The sequence below is a fragment of the Spodoptera frugiperda genome, chromosome 28 (genome assembly GCF_023101765.2).
Source record: "Spodoptera frugiperda isolate SF20-4 chromosome 28, AGI-APGP_CSIRO_Sfru_2.0, whole genome shotgun sequence".
NCBI classification, from domain to species: domain Eukaryota; kingdom Metazoa; phylum Arthropoda; class Insecta; order Lepidoptera; family Noctuidae; genus Spodoptera; species Spodoptera frugiperda.
In genome coordinates, this window is record NC_064239.1 from 12,434,105 (window position 1) to 12,453,179 (window position 19,075).

Sequence of the window (19,075 nt, forward strand, 5' to 3'; positions counted from 1 at the left end):
ACGAAAATAGTCCCAGTTAAATATAAACACATAAAACACTTAAAAATATAACTGTCTTAAAATATCCTAAAGAGACACAAAATATAAAATAATTGCGTAACATTTATAACCTTCTTCACATTAATATGCGAGAAATCGCTTGGCAACACGTTCTCATAATCACGTCAATATAAAGTTTTTTTAATGTGGTTCATACATAAGTCTTCACTCCTCGTCTTCATCACTTGAGTTGTCCTTCTCAGCCAATCCCATAGCCTCCCAGTACGAAGGTAAACCGTCATCTTGTCCCCCTATTTGCGAGAGATCTCCAATTTGCACAGGTATCTCCAACACGACATTTCTATGAAAACATGGCAGATTCGCGATCATTTTAACAGTATAGTCCCTTGATAGCATCGCAGAATGTTGCAAGGTAGTTTTATCTGAAGGCACAACGATACTAAACGGTATAACTTGCGTACAACCGCTCTGTATAGCACCTGTCTGCCTTTCACAATTTTGTATTTCATTATAAAACTTCAAAGCACTATGTCCTTTGGCTTTAATTTTGAACACCTCTAGTAATTTAATTTCAACATTTTTGATGACAATATTCGTATCGTTTTCTATTTCGCTCTGAATTTCAATTTCGCCACCTATTGGTATTACTGAATTGGGAATATTAGCTTTAATTACTACTGTTTTTGTTTTGCTTGTACATAGTTGAAATAATTTGCTGCGTTCTCCATACATTGACGGTTCCATTGGTAGTGTTGGTGTTAAAGTAGACACAACATTGAGTTCTTTACGAAAATGTTTGGTCATATGTAATAGTCCTGGCCTGTAGATTTTCATACGAATGTAATACTTGATGTTGCATATAATTCTGTGTCTTGTGTTGAATTTTCTATAAGTGAATGTTGGTGGTATTTTTTCTGGTAGTTTAAATTTGAATTCTATTTCGTGTTGTCCAGCTTCTAGAGTCGAGTGTCCTTGCATTATTTTATCAATGTCGACATAGACTTCTCTATTGCTATATCTCCTAGTGTGTTTGCGATGTCGTCTTTGTACCTTTAAACGACCTCCTCCTTTCAAGGAAACTGTAATGCTCTCAGTTTCCATCGGTTCGTTTAATGCATACCTTATTATACCAGATACTTCTTCTCCAGCATGGTAAGATCCACTTTTCTTTAAATTAATCTCACAAGAAACACCCATTTTTATTTATTGAACAAATAATTTCACTTATATTTCACTATGTTTGTTCATTAGCACTTCACTTTATTATGTACTATTAACTTTAAGGCGTTAGATATACGATTCAATATCGTTCGACAGTTTTTAAGGTTATGAACAGCGATACACTTTGGCGAACGTCGAATAAAAACAATGGACAGTCTAAGTCTGGCTCGACATGTTCCTAGCTTCATACTAAATGTTCTCATCTACATATTAAAAAATCTGTGACCGGTTTTGAACTAAGTTGTATGGTAAATTGAACCTTGTCTTATCTTGGATTTAGAGTTGAAATTACTTTAGCTTTAGTAGGCATACATACGAATTGCAGTTGCCGACAAAAATACTGATATTTGCGATTGCCCAAAATAACTCATTCGTTTGGATATTCTACGCACAGATAACACTTATATACCTACTTTTTTCGAAAAATATTTTAATTCGTATATAACTGATTAAGAGAGGGTTCATATTATTTTCGACTGTATTTTGGTATCTTACTATTATTATAAATGCAAAAGTTTGAGTTTAGTTGTATGTTTGTTACTCAATCACATCAAAAGTGTTGCAGAGATCGGGATGAAATACTTCACCGGATGAATTACTTCACCAATTTATTGTATCCGAATTATCTAGACTCGACAGAGGAAGCCACTTAGCATTCTAGACTATAAAGCAGACGTCCTTCACGAGTAAAAGAGACAGACGTATAATTGTGTCCTTATCTTTGTGTGGTCTAAATACTCGATTAATATTAACGTGTGTGACTATTTGACATTGAAGCCCCAAATACATATAATATGCAACTGGCTTCTGCCAGCGGACTTTTTTAATGGTATAAGCCGGTAAACGAGCTGACGGAGCACCTGATGGTAAGCAATCACCACCGTCCGTGCGTTGCTGGCCTTTTGGGGATTAGGCATTTAAGGGTTTAGAAATTGGGCCTCCAGTAACCCCACTCACACAACGAAACACAACGCAAGCGTTGTTTCACGTCTGTTTTCTGTGGGGCCGTCGTATCATACCGGTCGAGCCGACCCATTCGTGTCGAAGCATGGCTCTCCCACGCTTCGTCCGCATGCTAAAGCAAAATTATTACACGAGAACTTGATGTCGAGAAATATTATATTATGAATGTATTTTAATCACATCTTTTTTACATATTTATTTAGAATACAAACACTCATAATAATACATAATATATTAAGAACAGAATTGTCGTAATGGCCCTGACGCTTAAGACAGCGGCTTCACATGCATGAGAGAGCGGGTTCGAAACCTACCAACGGCAAGTACCAATGTATCTTTTTCCGAGTTTTACGTAATTTCTAATAAAAAATTTGGAATCGTCAAACAAGCGAATATATACCAAATTTCATTAAAGTCCATTCAATAGTTTCAGCGTGATTGACAGACAAACTTTCACATTTATAATACTAGTGTGATATTTACGTAACAGATACTTAATCGCTGCAATTGTTTAAGTAGAATTGGACTATCTTCAACACCTTTGCCCTCTTTACCTTGTATTATATGTCATATGTATGTTAAAAAATATCACCCAAGAATATTTTAATTTCTTATCTATTGGCCACTGCAGTGTTGCTTGGCTGCTCCATTGTTTGGAGCAGTGGCTTAGCTGCTGCGCAACTTAGAGCGTAGTCGTGAATGGAAAACAGGAACGTTGTTTTATGACTATGGGTACCGTACTGTTCCATCAGAGATGTGCTATGTAGTGATGCTACGAAGATGTAACAGTCAAGCTGTGAAACTATGTGACCATTTGATTTGATTCTGATACTAAGCTATGTAGCTATGATACGAAGATGCTGCCGCAAAGTAACCGTGCGAGGAAATTGTAGCTGGAGTTGTGATGTATCGATAGTAGGAAAGCCATCCATCGCACGTATCTTTCCATATAAAAACCTTGCTTAATTAAGTCCATTTCCATCAGTACTAAGCTATGTGTATCAATGAATATGATTGGTGGAACCCAAACGCATCCACAGCAGCGTAGCATAGCACATGTCTGGTGGAAAAGCACCCTAAAACAATTAATATTCAATATAACAAAATTAAAGTACGTAATTACTAGGAACATTAATGAAACGACACATTTTTCCTTAATACAATTTTAATATCTATTATTATGTAACGAACAATGGAATCTAAATCATATCACTTAAGAAATAAAGTACAAAATAGACATCATTAACAGTCAATACCGGTAACGTCATTAACGTCATTAAATGCATTATTACAAATTAGAAAAAGAATTAATAAGTACCAATTAACATTTGTTAATTAATCGTGAGATTTATTGTCGCCTGTTTTTGACCACTATGCATATAAGTACCTGATAAACTTATGTGACAGATAGTCGATAGAAATTACGTTGTGAATTCTAAATCTGGCAAATTACAGCCGTACCTAGAGTCATTAATTGTCTTTGACTCTTTGGCGATGTTGATATTTGATTGCATGCCTGGTGCGGTGGCCGGGCAACTGCTGGGTTCGATTCCCACTTAGAGTAACTCTTTTTGTCATCCACAAATTGTTGTTTCTGGATTGAGTGTCATGTGTTTGCGAACTTGTATATGTATTTGTAAACGCACCCACGACACAAAAGAAAATTCTAGTGTGGTTTAGCGGTGGTTCGTTTTTATAAAAACTAAATAAATATACAGGTCACTTAACTCAGTCCCAAAAAAAAAAAGTTTTTGAAATAAGATCGATACGAAAGCATAGTTTAAGTGATCATTAAAAGTTTTTGAATACGGCAGATAGCGACCACTCAGCTATTGTGAAACAGGCCCTTAAAAATTACAAGGATAACATAATATCGCACCATTAATTTTTCTAATGGATAAGCACATAACCAAGTATTTGTCGCATTGTACATAACATATCTAATATAGAATCTACTTTTTAATAATGGCCAGTATTTTTAGTATATGTAACTAAGATTTTTTCTCAATGTCAAATACAATAATTAATATCTATTTATTAAATTAAAACAATTGGGATTTTCGATAATTCTATACAATATAATATTAAAAAATAATCATACCTTTATTCATACATTTGATGATCTCCTTAATTTTCGAATTTATTTAGCATTTTTTTAGATATAAGTCTATTTGACGAAAAATCTGATGTCGTCATAACGCATTATTTCATAGAACATAACATCGTTTTTGACGTTTCGAAAAAAGTATTGAATTTGGCTGGTAGGAAACTAGCCTATTTCGCTATTCGTCTATGTATTGTGACGTCATATTAGTTGCCAGTAAATTATCATAAACATTTCTTAAAAATATGAACAATTAAGTACCCGTCAAAAAGTAATTAAGTATCGTTAAATTATTAAAATGTTATTATATTACATTATTTATTTTGTTACATGGTCGAAATATGTTTATACTGAAAATAATTCCTACAATTGGTGGCAATCGCAACACAAATATTTTTGTTTGGTACCTCACAACTACTACGTATCGAGACAGTCAATAAAAAATAAATGCACATCATGATATTATCTACAGGATATTACGTAACGAAATCATTTAAAAAAACATCTTCGAGAACATTCGCATGTCGAGCGTAATTTCACAGATCTATTAAGACATTAGTCATGATACAAGAACAATAAAAAATATGTTATTAAGTGCAAAACTCGGAAATGGCTAAACCTATTTTTCGAATTCCTACTCGATGAAAGAAAATTATTGACAAAATCGAAACATTGCACTCAAAATTGTTATTATCTCAATTTCTAATTTAGGCACAATTATATAGGCACTACAAAGATAATAAATACATTTTTCAGTACATAAAGTAAGCCACTAAATTAGCGTTGTTTCGACATTTTATTTAAAATTATACCGTATACCTTTCTCCTTAAGACTTCCTTTTCTTTTCGTCATCGCTGTCATCATCAGTACTTGACTCATCGTCTTTCTTTCCTTCACCCATAGCCTCCCAATACGTGGGAGGAGGATCATCAGCCGCGCTTGCCGATGCTGCACCTACATCACCAACCCTCGACATCCAATTTTTATCAGGTAAATCTGGTGACAGATTATCTCGCTCATAGTAATCACCAATCTGTACTGGTATCTCTAAAACGACATCTCTATGAGGCATTGGCAGGTCAACCGTAATTTTTACAACAAAATTTCGAGATATTATCTCAGAATTTTGTAAAGAAATTCTATTATCTGGAACTATGATATCAATTGGCATTATTTGAGTCGCTTCTGATTGGATGGTGCCTGTCTTACTCTCACACTCAGGTATTTCATCGTAAAACTTTACTTCTTCATGTCCTCTTGCCTTCACTTTAATCACCTCCATCAATTGAATTTTAACACTATTCACCACGATATTAGTATCATTTTGTATCTCCGACTTAATCTGAATTTTACCACCTTTTGGTATTACGGAGTTGAGAATTTCTGCTTTCATGATTAATGTACTAGTTTTGCTCGAGAACAGTTGCAGTAGTTGGCTTCTTTCTCCATAAATGATAGGTTCCATGGACATTTCGGGTGCAACAGGAGAAGCGACGGTAAGTTTTTTACGGAAATGATTATCGAAGGTAAACCAACCCGGCTTTTCGAATTTCAATCGAACGTAATATTTGATGTAACATTTAACGCGATATGGGCTATGGCACTTGGTGTATTCTATGGAACTTGGTATCTTTTCGGGTAATCTGAAGCTGAATGGTATCTCGTAATTACCATGCAAGGTGCAGTTACCTTCAGGTAATATGTGGTCTGTATCTACGTAAACTTCTCTGCCATCAAATCTTTTGTTGTGTTTGCCGGCTTTCTTACGAAGTATCACTCGACCAATTCCCTTTAATGAGACAGTAATCTTCTCAACTTCCATAGGTTCGTCCACTGCATACTTGACCACTCCAGAGACGTGATCTCCTCCATGGTATACGCCTTCGGGTGGTTGTTTTAAATTAATTTGGCAGAATATACCCATTTTTATTTAACTTTCTTTCTTTAGTCACTGATGAAATGAGGAGAGGTCACAAATGCACGTAGAATTTTGGTCACGGTATCTTGCACTTTTATCACAAACGATAAGGATGGGCAGTGTAAACAAACGCTCGCACTGAGAAGCTGCGCTTGAAACTAAATTAGTATCAAGGTGAGACTGTTTCTGACAATTAATGTTCGTTTCCCAACTACACAGCACTGTGCACAAAAACTGAAGAATCGTAGTATTATGTGAATACAATTACAGACACAAATATACACAAGCCAGTCTGGTTTGTTATGTTACAATGCACACTGACACAATTTTTATGACGCTGAAGAAACGCGTTCGGATACACAGTCGATTTAAATTGAAATGTTACGTGCAAGAGTAGGTGAGCACATTTTTTACTTCAAAAAAACAAAAACACTGACTCAATCTGTTCCGTATTAAATCTAGATGAATGTTAGGATATCAAAGAAATAACTGAACAGTTTTTTCTAGTAGAATAATGAATAGCTTTGCGATATGACGCTGTTGCGTCGAAGAATGTATCCGAATAACGTCTAGCGCACTGGGAGGTGAACGAGACAATCAATTCACGATCGTGGGGAGTGAAAGAGATAGGTATAGCTGCGTCTCCTTCACATTACGTCATCTTGCACTCCCGGTCCTTTCGTGAATTATTGAAGTTTTTTTTTAGTTTTGAACTTTATTATAATGCAGTAACGCGCATAATTGCCGGGTGCCACTAGCGTGTTCCAATTTTAATCTTCAATATTATTGAGAAACATTTATTTTATAATTTTTTTTCTAAGATAAAATCCGCATATGAGAACGTTTTAGTTTATTTTGTTTCCATATTCAAAACAGATCGGTATTGATCGGTCTTGAATTATTTATGGAAGTCCAGGGAAAGTTAAAAAGATTAGAAAAAAATGTTTGAGGCGGTACGAAGTTTACCGACTCAGCCAGTGTTAGTTATAAATATTTTAACAAAAGTTTTATATACATAAACAAGGAATTGCAACGTCATTAAACTTGTATTAAGATATAAGTATTTGAAAAACAAATCACATTCCTATTAACATTATAAATAGAAAAACAAGAAGGTCGTACATTCAAAATATCAAGAAAGGAGCGTATTCATTTTAAAAGACCGGCAACACATCGATTTCTCCTCTGGTGTCGCGGGTGTCCAAGGGCGGCGCTGATCGCTTACCATCGGGTGACTCGTCTGCTCGTTTACCCGCTATTCCATAAAAATGCACTAAAATCCTTGTTGTTCTATCTATTTTAAATACAATGGCAGATTATAATAGTATGCTGTTCAACTAAGCTCGTATCACCAGTACATTGCATTGGTTATGGAGCATAACATGCAGAATTTGTATTTTGCATAATAATATGGGATACCTTTAATACTAAAACTAAATTCCCAGCTTAGTATAGTACGTGTTTACATTATGTATAAGGGTGATTTTCCAGCAGAAATGTGCTATGCTACGTTGCTGTGTATGCGTTTGGCTTCCACCAATCATATTCATTGGTACACATAGCTTAGCACTGGTGGAGACGGATTCAGCTAAGCTCTGTTTTTTGTATATAAAGAGACGTGTTATGGGTGTGTGATATGGATGGCTTCCCTTCTATCGATACATCGTATACTCGAGCTGCATAAATTCTATGCACAGCTACATAGCTTAGTATCAGTGGAAACTGTCACAGAGCTGCACAGCGTAGCTACTACATCTTTGTAGCATAGTTGCACAGCACATCTCATCTCTGGTGGAAAAGTATCCTTAGTACAATTTACACTACTGCTACTACGCTTCTAATACATTTAATTTTTATTTGCCTAACTATCTATCACCATTACAACTTGTTTTGTCAAACCAGAACTTTTTTATGAACCAAGACTCGAATCTTTCAAAGTGCTTCTGCTTCTAACATGACACAAACCGTCTAATCTCAACAACACTACCTACATACCGTACTTATCCCATCAAAGTACAAGCGTAGGAGTAAGTACATACAATATAATAATACCGTATTTTGTACAAATTGCTCACTGAAAAGATTACAAAAGGGATAATCAGAAAAATTTCAATATATTAACTTCTATTTTTAGTAATACCGGTATCGAACGGAACCCAGGTCGGTATGAAATTGAATTCTGTTTTATCGCCTTATTTTCAGCCTGTAACGAAAATGGCTAAGCCTGAAATTTTCAGTGAATTGAACTTTTCGTAGATACTATCCAAACTCGTTAAACATTCACGGTTTCATGTTACGTCTTAAGTTTATTAACCGACTTCACAAAAGGTGATTTTCAGTTTGATGTGTATGTGTGTTAGTGGGAGATTATCTCGCGTTTGGCTGAACCGAGTTAGCAGCGGTTTTCAGCATAGTATTTTTAAGACTTAGGAAAGGTTTTAGGAATATTAAAGGTGGTTCTTTTTTAAAAATTTGACACTCTTACGGTGAAGGAAAACATCGTGGGGAAACCTGGACTGGATATAAAATTATAACAACATTAATTTTTATTCTAAACCCGTTCAGTGGTTTCAGCGTGATTGATGGACAAACATCCAAACAAAAAAACTTTCACATTTATAATATTAATGTGATTTTTAATTAGTGCCTCTTAACGAAATAAACTTTAACTACAAACCTACCACAAAAACGTTAACTAGAATATTCAAATTAGTATCTTATCTCGAACCCAATAAAACCCATATTAGAAAACAGATAGTATCAACATTCAACAGTAAAGTTGCTACATAAGAATTGTCGTTGCCCGCGTATCCCCTGAAGCAATGTTTGGTGAACGTAATGGAAGCCAAAATACCCTTTATTGCATCCCTAAAAACAAATCCTGCTTTACTTCGGGGAATTTTCGAGCATTTAAGTATTCTAATGGATGAAGTTGGTTTTTATGTTTATTTTTTTCCATGAATTTGTGTACGTTTCTGTTTTCGTTAAAATATTGAGCTTTTTTCCTTTGAGGGGAGAATATCATCCAATGACTTCTCCCACCTTGAGCGAGTTGAGAGGGAGTGTCTGACTATTGACTGAAATCCACCCCGTTCCTACTCTTGCTTTTCAAGCCGGAGCCCCGATAATCCACTTGACAGTCCGCAGCTCCGGGTCAGCATTAGCCATCATCATTATTTTAAATTATCCATTTTAGTTAATTTAATATGCATCACTATAGTAGTTATTATAAATAAAAACAGTTATTTCTTTTACAAATTGGTTTAATGATGAATAATAAAAAAGACATGCAAAAATGAAACGTTACATAAAAACACACATCAGCATATTTTACTAATAAAAACTTTAGATGTAAAAAATACACAAAATACGGTTGTAACAATTTTAAGAGATAGTAATTGCCGCCTGGTTTTAGTACGCACTCATTATTTTACTACGAAATATAACATAAAAAATGGAGAGGAGCTTAAACTTTAAAAATGCCTAAAAAGCCTCTGACAATAGCTAGGATCAGCTTACAATGTAAAGACTTCGCAAAATTTGACACCATTCCTCTTAGAAGCAGGCCATTATAATGATGAGAGCAAGTTTTTAAATTATCGTCGTATCGGTTCTTATGGCATAAAAATTTAAGTTTCGATCCGTTCCAAATATGTTATTATAAATATTTTAATATTGGGTAATCTTTAATTGTATTTCTTTTTCAAAAATCTTTTCCCAATACTATGATTTGTCGATCCTTTGTCGTGCGTGTGTTTACTAACACGCCAGTCCCATACACATGCTGCTGAGCTTTTCCCAGCAGGCTACAATATTTGGTACTTCAAGAAGGAAGTAAATAGGTTTCTTAAGGGTCGGCAAAGCGCATGTAATGCCCCAAGTGTTGCAAGCGTTCATAGGCCACGGTAAACACTTACCATCAGGTGGCCCGTGTGGTTTCTTGCCACCGTCGTGAATTTAAAGAAAAAACACATGACACCCAGAATATCAATTTGTGGATCACACAAAAAGTTGTTCTGAGCGGAAATTGTACCCGCGATACGTTGCACGACAACCGTTATAATAAATATGTATCATATTTATATAACTTATCATATTTTTTTACTGTACATAATAATTCAAAACTTCAGGAATACTACACACGGATATTTTGCTGACCAATAGCAATGTCATATAGTAATATTTTTTATTATATCGTCACGCCTTTTATCCCCGAAGGGGTAGGCAGAAATGCACAATATGGCACGTACTGCCACCGTAAAATGTACACTCACTTTTCATATTTTATGTTGTAAATCCCATGCAATAGGTGGTGAGCCTATTGCCATATATCGGGCACATTTCCAGACTTCCTTCTTTCCATGCTACTACTGAGAAATTTTCGAAAATCCGAAAAAAGTCCAGTAATACTGCGCCTGGCCCGGGAATCGAACCCGAAACCCCTTGCCCGGCAGTCGCAGTTACAACCACCCGATCAACGAGGCAGTTTTAGGTATAATAATAATAGCATCAACTTTACCAGACTCATCTACATACAACAGGGTTTGCCATAATCTGTACGCTTAGCATGTGGGTTGGAGATCGTAATTTAAAATATTAGGATTATCAGCAACCCTGCTGCTGCCCAGTCTGTCAAATATGTAAAATCTCTTTTAGTAAGCTTTTAGGACATCTATGGGAAAATGTGTCTAATGTGTATAACAATATACATATATAAGTATATAACGTCACGCGTTTTATCCCCGAAGGGGTAGGCAGAGGTGCACATTACGGCACGTAATGCCGCTATACAATGTATACCCACTTTTCACTAATTGTATTATAAGTTCCATATGATGAGGGGGTGAGCCTATTGCCATATACTGGGCACAACTCCAGGCTCCGAGCTACTACTGAGATTTTTTTGGGAAACCGAAAACAGCCCAGCAGTACCTTGTCGAACATGCGACCACTCGACCAACGAGACAGTCATTTAAAAACTTCTTACAAATACCTTCAAAAATTCTCACACGTTCTACTTACCACCGACATATACATACATATATGAAGAGCACAAATAAAACCTTTTTGACTCGGTAGCACGAGCATCCGACTCGGAAGGTCGTCTCAGATGATGGACGTAAAATCTTGAGTGACACCGCACATATACCTTGCAGCGTCTTTCTAAATTTTTATTTCCGAAACTACTTCTGACGTCAGCTGTATTTTGAGCTGCAGGAAGCTGTTTTTAGTAGTAAGACGGTTTTTAGTTTTATGTTTGGAAAAACGTAAGACTGGTAATATAATGTCAGTAGTTCTTTTAATTTTCTGGTAAAATAATGTCAGTAGTTAGTTACTCTCTATTTTTTTTATTAAACCCATAAAAAAGTGCGTAATCTATATAGCTGTTCTCGAGATTTATGCTTAGCAACACATTTAGTGATTTTTATATTATAGTATAGACCGGTGCTTGACTATGAGACACAATAAAAATACATTGTGTATCGCATTGATCTACGTTCTGCCTACCTCTTCGGGGAAAAAGGCGTGACGTTGCATCGGAGATAAAGACAAATAGATAATTAAAAAAGAAAATCCACCCAATATTCTGTATTCCCTCTGCAGTACTAAGATAAGCAACATTTAAGATGCTGCGTATATATGACTAACACCTAAAACAACTGTACCATAACATTATATTACCACAGCAATGTTTTACGTTACCATTCTGCCTGTACCTCACCGTTGTGTCGTCGTAAAAATAACGCGCTCCTGAATTTTTTGTGTGGAAACATACGCCGCGTGAATTCTGAGCCAAACATAATATGGAATGGACGAAACAATAAGGTACTATGTTTTTGTTGTTGTATGTCATGTTTTACGTGGTATTACGATGTTTTTCCACCAGAGATGTGCTATGTAGCTACATAGCACATCTCCGTAGCATAGCTATGCTACGGAGATGTAATTAGCTAAGCTGTGAAACTATGTGACCGTTTCCACCGATACTAAGCTATGTAGCTATGCGAGTCTGATGTGCTACGAAGATTCGCCGCTACAAAGTAGCTGTGCGAGGATGATTCGTAACTGGAGTATGCAATGTATCAATAGTAGGGAAGCCATCTATAGCACGCATCTTTTCGTATAAAAAACAGGGCTTAGCCGAGTTCCTTTCCATCAGTGCTAAGCTATGTGTACCATTGAATATGATTGGTAGAAACTAAACGCATTCACAGCAACGTAGTATAGCATACCTCTGGTGGAAGAGCACCATTAGTTTTCAGTACAATGGCGATTAGTGGCTCATTTAGAAATAAGTAATTTTTATCGTTAATTTTTTTAACAACAACTTAACTCATTATTTCTTTATGAATATTCTCTTAATCAGAATATTACCAAAACAGAAACTTATTATTATTTCTTTACGTCAAGAAAATACGGTAACAATGCATTGACCAGCTGTATTAAAGAGTCCTTGACTGTGTTGTTTATTTTTTTTCTGAATGAACAACCCAGTAACTCAAATAAATGACCAACCAAATCACGTAAGGTGTTTAAACCTTCATTTTCGCTCTAATTAAACAGAAGCCCTCTACATTTTTTCACTTCTTTGCATTCAAAACTTCATGTTGTTGGAAAAGGAACTCTACCCATTGGGTATAAGGTGAAAAATTGATTGGGTCGGGATATCGTCTAATAAAATAGGCCACGTCTCAAGTCCACTTGGTCGGAGTAAGGGGGTGCTAACATCAAGTAGGGGGGAGGACTTGTTAAATGTGAGTCATAGGTTTTTTGTTGGAACGGCGAGATCTCAAGCACTATTCAACCTCTATTGATAGGCGTCAGTTTTAAAGATGACATAGGTACTTCTTTTTTCCGATAAAAAAATGTTAAGGGTTGCGAAAAAAGTGTTTTGAAGCGGTCGTTTTCAAATCGATGGGCAAGGACAAGTGTTTCTTTTGAGTTATGGGTCGTGATAATGTTGTGACAGTGGGATGATTGTGTCTGTTCAGTTTTTTTCTGTTTTGTGTGGAGTAGAAGTGATGTTTTTTAAAACGTTGCCCCTCTCTCGGATTTTCTGCTGTGTCGTGGGTGCGTTTACAAACATACAAGTTCACATTTACATGACACCCAAATCCGAATCAAAAATTTGTGAATCACACAAAGGTTTGCACGGCAGCTAGTTCTCCGGCCACCGCATCATCGGTGCACTCAATGTTTATAAATTTCAATGAGGTGCTATTTAAACTCTAAGATTAGGCAAAGATGTAGGTAATTGGATTACTGAGCTCCCTTTAACTACGAATTTAATAGCAGGCCTACCTTTTGCTAAAAAAATACTGAGATTTTGAAAGATTTGAGAAAATCAAACTCAAGACCAGAGACTCAGTACGTTTTTCACTACACCAATGGATCAATAACATACTTAACTATAGCAATTAAAATTACTTTTGTCTAACGAAAACCCACCGTAACTTTTGCTAAATGTCGCACATTCGAACCCTTTTACGAATCATTTTAGAGTCAGTAATTACAGAGCACTAAAAACTGGTATCGCAATACCTTTGTGCTGAGTGACAAAAAGGTAACATGGCTTCAAATAATTTTACATATATATTTACGTAAAAAAAGATCAATAAACCTCCTCTTTTTGAAGTCGGTTATTATACTAAAACCGAATCAAAATTGATTCTGCTAATCGTGAGATAATCACGCACAAACATACATAAAGGTAAAACAGATAACCTCCATATTTTTTGAAGTCGGTTAAAAACTATACTCACTTACGTTTATTCTTGCACTTCTGTTCAAAATGTGTAACCCTCCGAGTGCAAACTCCACAATACGTTGTTGACAGGCGACTGATCACGCCATTTTGTAGCGAGCAGGGTTGCCACTGTCATATTTTTAAAGGGATAAGCTGATGAATGAGTAGACCAATCACCTGATGGTAAGCAATTGGCGCCGCTCGTGGACACCTGAAACATTGGTAACAAGTGCGTTGCCGGACTTTTGGTGATTAGGAATTTAAGGGTTGTTGGGGACTCGAGGATTGGGAAGATTAGGGAGGGGGATAATTGGACCTCCGGTAACCTCACTCACACGATGAAACACAAAGCAGGCCTATGAGGCCGTAGTATCATCTGGGTCGAGCCGACCCATTCGTGCCTAAGCATAGCTCTCCCACACTTATTTACAAATTCCGTCGTGCGTCTCATCATTTAGATTCTCTTAAAAAACCTGGCATGTTCTGATTTTATTTTGTAGAGGGATTAATTTTTTGTTTATATGTTTAAAAAGGTCAACTCATACTTATATTACGTATATTCGACTGTAAGGCTCACTTAAAAAACCAAAAAAACTGTGTAAAAGTTTTTATTTTATTTATGACATCAAGAAAAGAAATTCAAACAGGCTGATTCTACATTTATAATAGGAAAGGTGACTAAGATCATATAAAATAAAAATAAATTTTATTCGAAAATTGTTCTCAGGTCATATTAGAAGTAAAAATATTGAGCCCTAACTGCCACCCCTGTTCTTGAGATACAGAAAACCGATCAGGGCTGACAATACACTGTATTTTGGTAGAAAATAATGACGTCAGATATTTTTGAAAGACAATCACTTCCATTAAGGTCGGTTTACATTGTCACACGTACACAATAACGTATCTTCCATGTTTATCTCGAAAATATTTTCTTTGGGCGGCGAATGTGGGAGGCGTCGACTTATTAGGTCGATCTTTGATGTTATAAACATGTTGAAATTATTATTAGGTAGTGTTATAGTGGAGAAGAGATAGGATATCATTTTGTGCTATTTTAGCTAAAAATGGCATATATAATGGACGGTTTAACAATATTGATTTACTAGCTTCTGCCAGCGGGTTCGCCTGCATTCCCGTGGGATATAACTCTGTGTTACTCCAGAGCATTATCACAGAGGTAGATCTCTGTTCCACATCACATACTCTCAATCACGAGAAAACGTCGTGAAACGCCTCTAGTGTTTTAAATGTCCATGGGCGGCAGTGTTTGCGTACCATCAGGTGATCCGTCAGCACGTTTACCGGCTTATACCATAAAAAAGGTTAAAACTCAATACAAATTTCACCTCGAACTTTTCCATAATGAAAAACTAACAGTAGATAATTGAAGTAATCCTCAAAGATCAAGAAACAGTAATCGACCACTATAAAGTTCAGCAAAAAAAAATACTTACTCATCTCTTTAGAAATACTTAAATGTCACAGAAAAGTCTTTTGATATGACCAAAAGTAGTTTTAATTTCTTCAAGTTCTTTGTTTTGGTTTGTTCGTTAACAAGGAGCTGAGATCAAAGCTACGGTCGAGTAGCACTTATGTATTTTCGAAATGGTTGGGCAAAGAAATTTCTAGATTTTTTTCTAGTTAGTTGTGTTTTTTTTTTATTCATACTGGTTCTATGTGTGAACTGTGTGTGGTTGTTTTTTCTATTTATTATTTTAGTCAACCCCATCGTACCTTATATGAGTTACGGTATAACGAATATAACTAATTTCCATCAAATAAAATATACTCGTATGTAGACGAGATGTCATGATGACCTTGTTCTTTCAGGAATCAAACTCAAAACCCGATTACCACACTTCTGTGTATCAAAGTCCAAAACGCTCACTAGTCAATCTTGCGAAACAATTTCCTCATAATTCTTTATTTTCAACAACACTTAGCAAAAATATAATTTAGCAACACATTTTTATTAAGATGTCTGAGCGAGGGCGCTTTATTAAAATTTAGATGCACGCAGGATATTGGATTTAGACACATCTGTTGGGAATTATGATACATACAAGCATTATTTATTTACGAAAAGACTGAGCAAAATTATGCCACTCGTATTTAATCTTTAATAAAAATACCATCTAATCCGAAATCAAAATTGATTTCAGAAAAGATTTTTTTTATTTTAATATAACTTTCGTGAGACATACTAAATTAATTATTATGTTATCGGCTTACTCACATAACTCAATAGTAGTACGACAATTGCTGCGTCGTGTGTCGCGGAGTGCTGCTCATGAATATGAGCCTCTAGTATAGCTTAAAACTAGTTGAAATCCTCGTCAAACAGTTACGACAACATAATAATGAACTGAGAACATTCTGATAATATGAACTTATTATATAGCTATAAACTATTCAGCTTGTAATATGAAACTGAAAAAAAAAACTTGAAATGTAACTTATAATAAAGAGTTGTTCCGGACGGGAATCGAACCCATAACGGGCGCTACATGTTGGACTGCAGCCAGTTGACCAATCACCGCGCCAACTGTGCAATCAAAAAAGAAATTGGCGGAATCATAATGCACCAGCATTATATGCAGTTTAAATCTCCACTTAAAACAGCTATAAATAAAGTTCAATTCACATTAACAACGTTCAAGTAGACAGCGAACCATTTATAAGACTGATACCACGTGACACATCACATCAACTTAACTCTTATCCAGCGCTCCTGAATTGACACCTCGTTTTTCAAACGATTTTGAATTTAAAGGTTAACTCGATAAAGTTCAATTTTGCAGTATCGAATAGAAATAGATTTGAAACAGCTTTAGATAAAGTATTGCTGTAAAGGTGATGTATAGGTAGCCTAACGTAGAGCTCGCGGTTTATTTTGGAAATAGTTCAATGAAAAAGTTTCAAATATTTCTTGGGCTGAAATCATTACTTTCATTATTACTCGTTTTAAAAGTTCTTAACTTAACTTAATCTTTAAAAACGATATAAAATGGACAGTAATTTAAAATATAAATATTCATTATTTCCAAAAGCCTTCTGCATTAAGTTCTTGACTTTTGACATTGCCTGATCAGGTTTGGCATCAAGCTCTTGACCTAACTTTTTACATAGCCTCTTTAGATGTTGGTTGAGGCTTGGAGGTTTTTTAGCTACTAGTAGGCTTAGGCAAATGAGCATAATATATGAACAAACATACAAGCAAATAAAATTATATTAGTACTAGCTTCTTCCAGCGGCTTCGCAAAAAATCTTATCTTCCAAGTCAGCTCATATCCTGTGTGTATACCAAATTTCATCAAAATCCATTCAGTAGTTTTAGTGTGACTGACTAACAAACAAACTTTCACATTTCTAATATTGGTGTGATAGAATATTTCTTAAATTACACAACCATTTAAAAGGTCCACTAACAAAACAAGACTAATACGGTACATCTTTGTCTATCGCTATGGCGTTTGGACGCCTTATCGTACTTTTAATATTATGCTTAAGTACCTATGATATAGGGTAGATTATGAAATAATTGAGAATGAATGATGACGGGACAGCTGACACGAGAGACTGGCAGAAAATGTATTACAATCAACGCCTAGTAACTCAGGGTTTAGGGTAAGGTTAGTAAAACATATTTTGTTATATTGGCGGTCTCGTATCGATTCGACCTGAGCAAAAAAAACCAAGTATGGTTTACATTCGCACGATAATCTAAGTACCTGAAAATTGATTGTCAAGTTGTATGGTTATATGCATTCTTCGGTGATTCAAAAGGTGTAATGTTTCTAAATTAATTATTATGTTATCGGCTTAATCACGAATAAACTGTTTGATGAGGAACTCGGCTAGTTATAAGCCATGCTAAAGGCTCATATTCATGAGCAGCATTCCGCGAGAGACGACGCGGCGATAATCGCGCGATGCTGCTCATGAATATGAAGCCTCTAGCATGGCTTGAAACTTGTCGAGTAACAACAAATATAAATGTAAAAAAATTATCATTTTATATTCTGAAAATGGTTAAACCTACCTAATAAATATAAAGGGTATAACAAAATTTTAATTATAAAGACAGAAAAGAAATTTTAATTATAAGCAGATTGAAACATTATACATCTCAATATTAGTTTTAGGGAAAGGTTTGTTTAGGTAGTACTGATTTCTGGAGGACCGGCGACATTTTGTAAATAACTGAAATTAAAATTTGAAATTAAGACTACAAAGCTCTCGCTTTAAAAAAATATTTGTAAATTAAACAAAATTGTCTTATTTTTTTTATTTTTGTAGTCAACAATAAAACTTACTGCCTTCTGTGAACAGTCATTATAGACTGACAGTTAGGATAACCTAACTAACATACATTAGGTACACCTGCAACACCATGTAAAAATGCCTAAATTTTGATTTGTTTAATCAAAGATTAAAGATCGTTTGGTATCTGTAGCTCTCACAAGTTAATAATAATCATTTCAAGAAATATTCAAAAAACTTCAAGTATTTTCTAGTAAGCATAGCAAAACATATGAATTCATAAATAACACAAATATAAATCCATAAAAAAACAATAAGTATAAATCATAATTACTCCCACACTCAGCTAACCAGATCTTCTTACTGTCTATTTGAAGACTTGTCTCAAAAAGTATCAAGTTATCTACCTCGCCAGGTATTTTTAGCCTGGCAGAACTCTACGCAGCCGAGGCCTAGAGCTGTCAGCATCTCTTTGATTTATCGTAGGCTTTTTAAACCTAAGTTATGGCCGTACGTCGTACAAAGCATAAACGAGTATTTTGCCTTTTAGCCACAAAAGATGAAAATGACATTGTAATTTTGCAATCATGGGTTTTTGGATGTTTATTGGGTTTTTGGTATATAGTTGCATTTTTTTTACTTTATTTATTATTTACACAAAACAATAATACAATAAATAACAAATAGCAACCAAAAAAACCACTAAGGTTTAGAACCGTGCTATGGAATTTGCCTTAAATGTTGCAATATGGAAGTAGGTACAATAATTTTGCTTAAATAGTACTTAGGTAATTACTACCGTGTTTTTTTACTGTTGGGTAAAAACAGTATCAAGATTTTTAACTTTAACATTTT

The 19,075-nt window shown here is 35.2% G+C and overlaps 3 protein-coding genes across 3 annotated transcripts in view; 1 reads left to right on the top strand and 2 right to left on the bottom strand.

Moving 5' to 3' along the window:
* The window catches only part of LOC118265550 (gamma-aminobutyric acid type B receptor subunit 2), a 185,905-nt gene that overhangs the window by 45,604 nt on the left and 121,226 nt on the right, over nucleotides 1-19,075 (top strand). The window lies entirely within an intron of this gene.
* On the bottom strand, nucleotides 205-1,197 carry LOC118265555 (arrestin domain-containing protein 5). Its single transcript, XM_035578485.2, has one exon. It carries the CDS (start codon nucleotides 1,195-1,197, stop codon nucleotides 205-207), a length of 993 nt encoding a protein of 330 aa, XP_035434378.2.
* On the bottom strand, nucleotides 3,332-6,720 carry LOC118265552 (arrestin domain-containing protein 17-like). The gene has a single exon (XM_035578482.2). It carries the CDS (start codon nucleotides 6,211-6,213, stop codon nucleotides 5,116-5,118), a length of 1,098 nt encoding a protein of 365 aa, XP_035434375.2. The 5' UTR covers nucleotides 6,214-6,720; the 3' UTR covers nucleotides 3,332-5,115.

Coding starts and splice junctions, on each gene's coding strand:
- LOC118265552 (XM_035578482.2), bottom strand. CDS start 6,213: ATGGGTATATTCTGCCAAATTAATTTAAAACAACCACCCGAAGGCGTA.
- LOC118265555 (XM_035578485.2), bottom strand. CDS start 1,197: ATGGGTGTTTCTTGTGAGATTAATTTAAAGAAAAGTGGATCTTACCAT.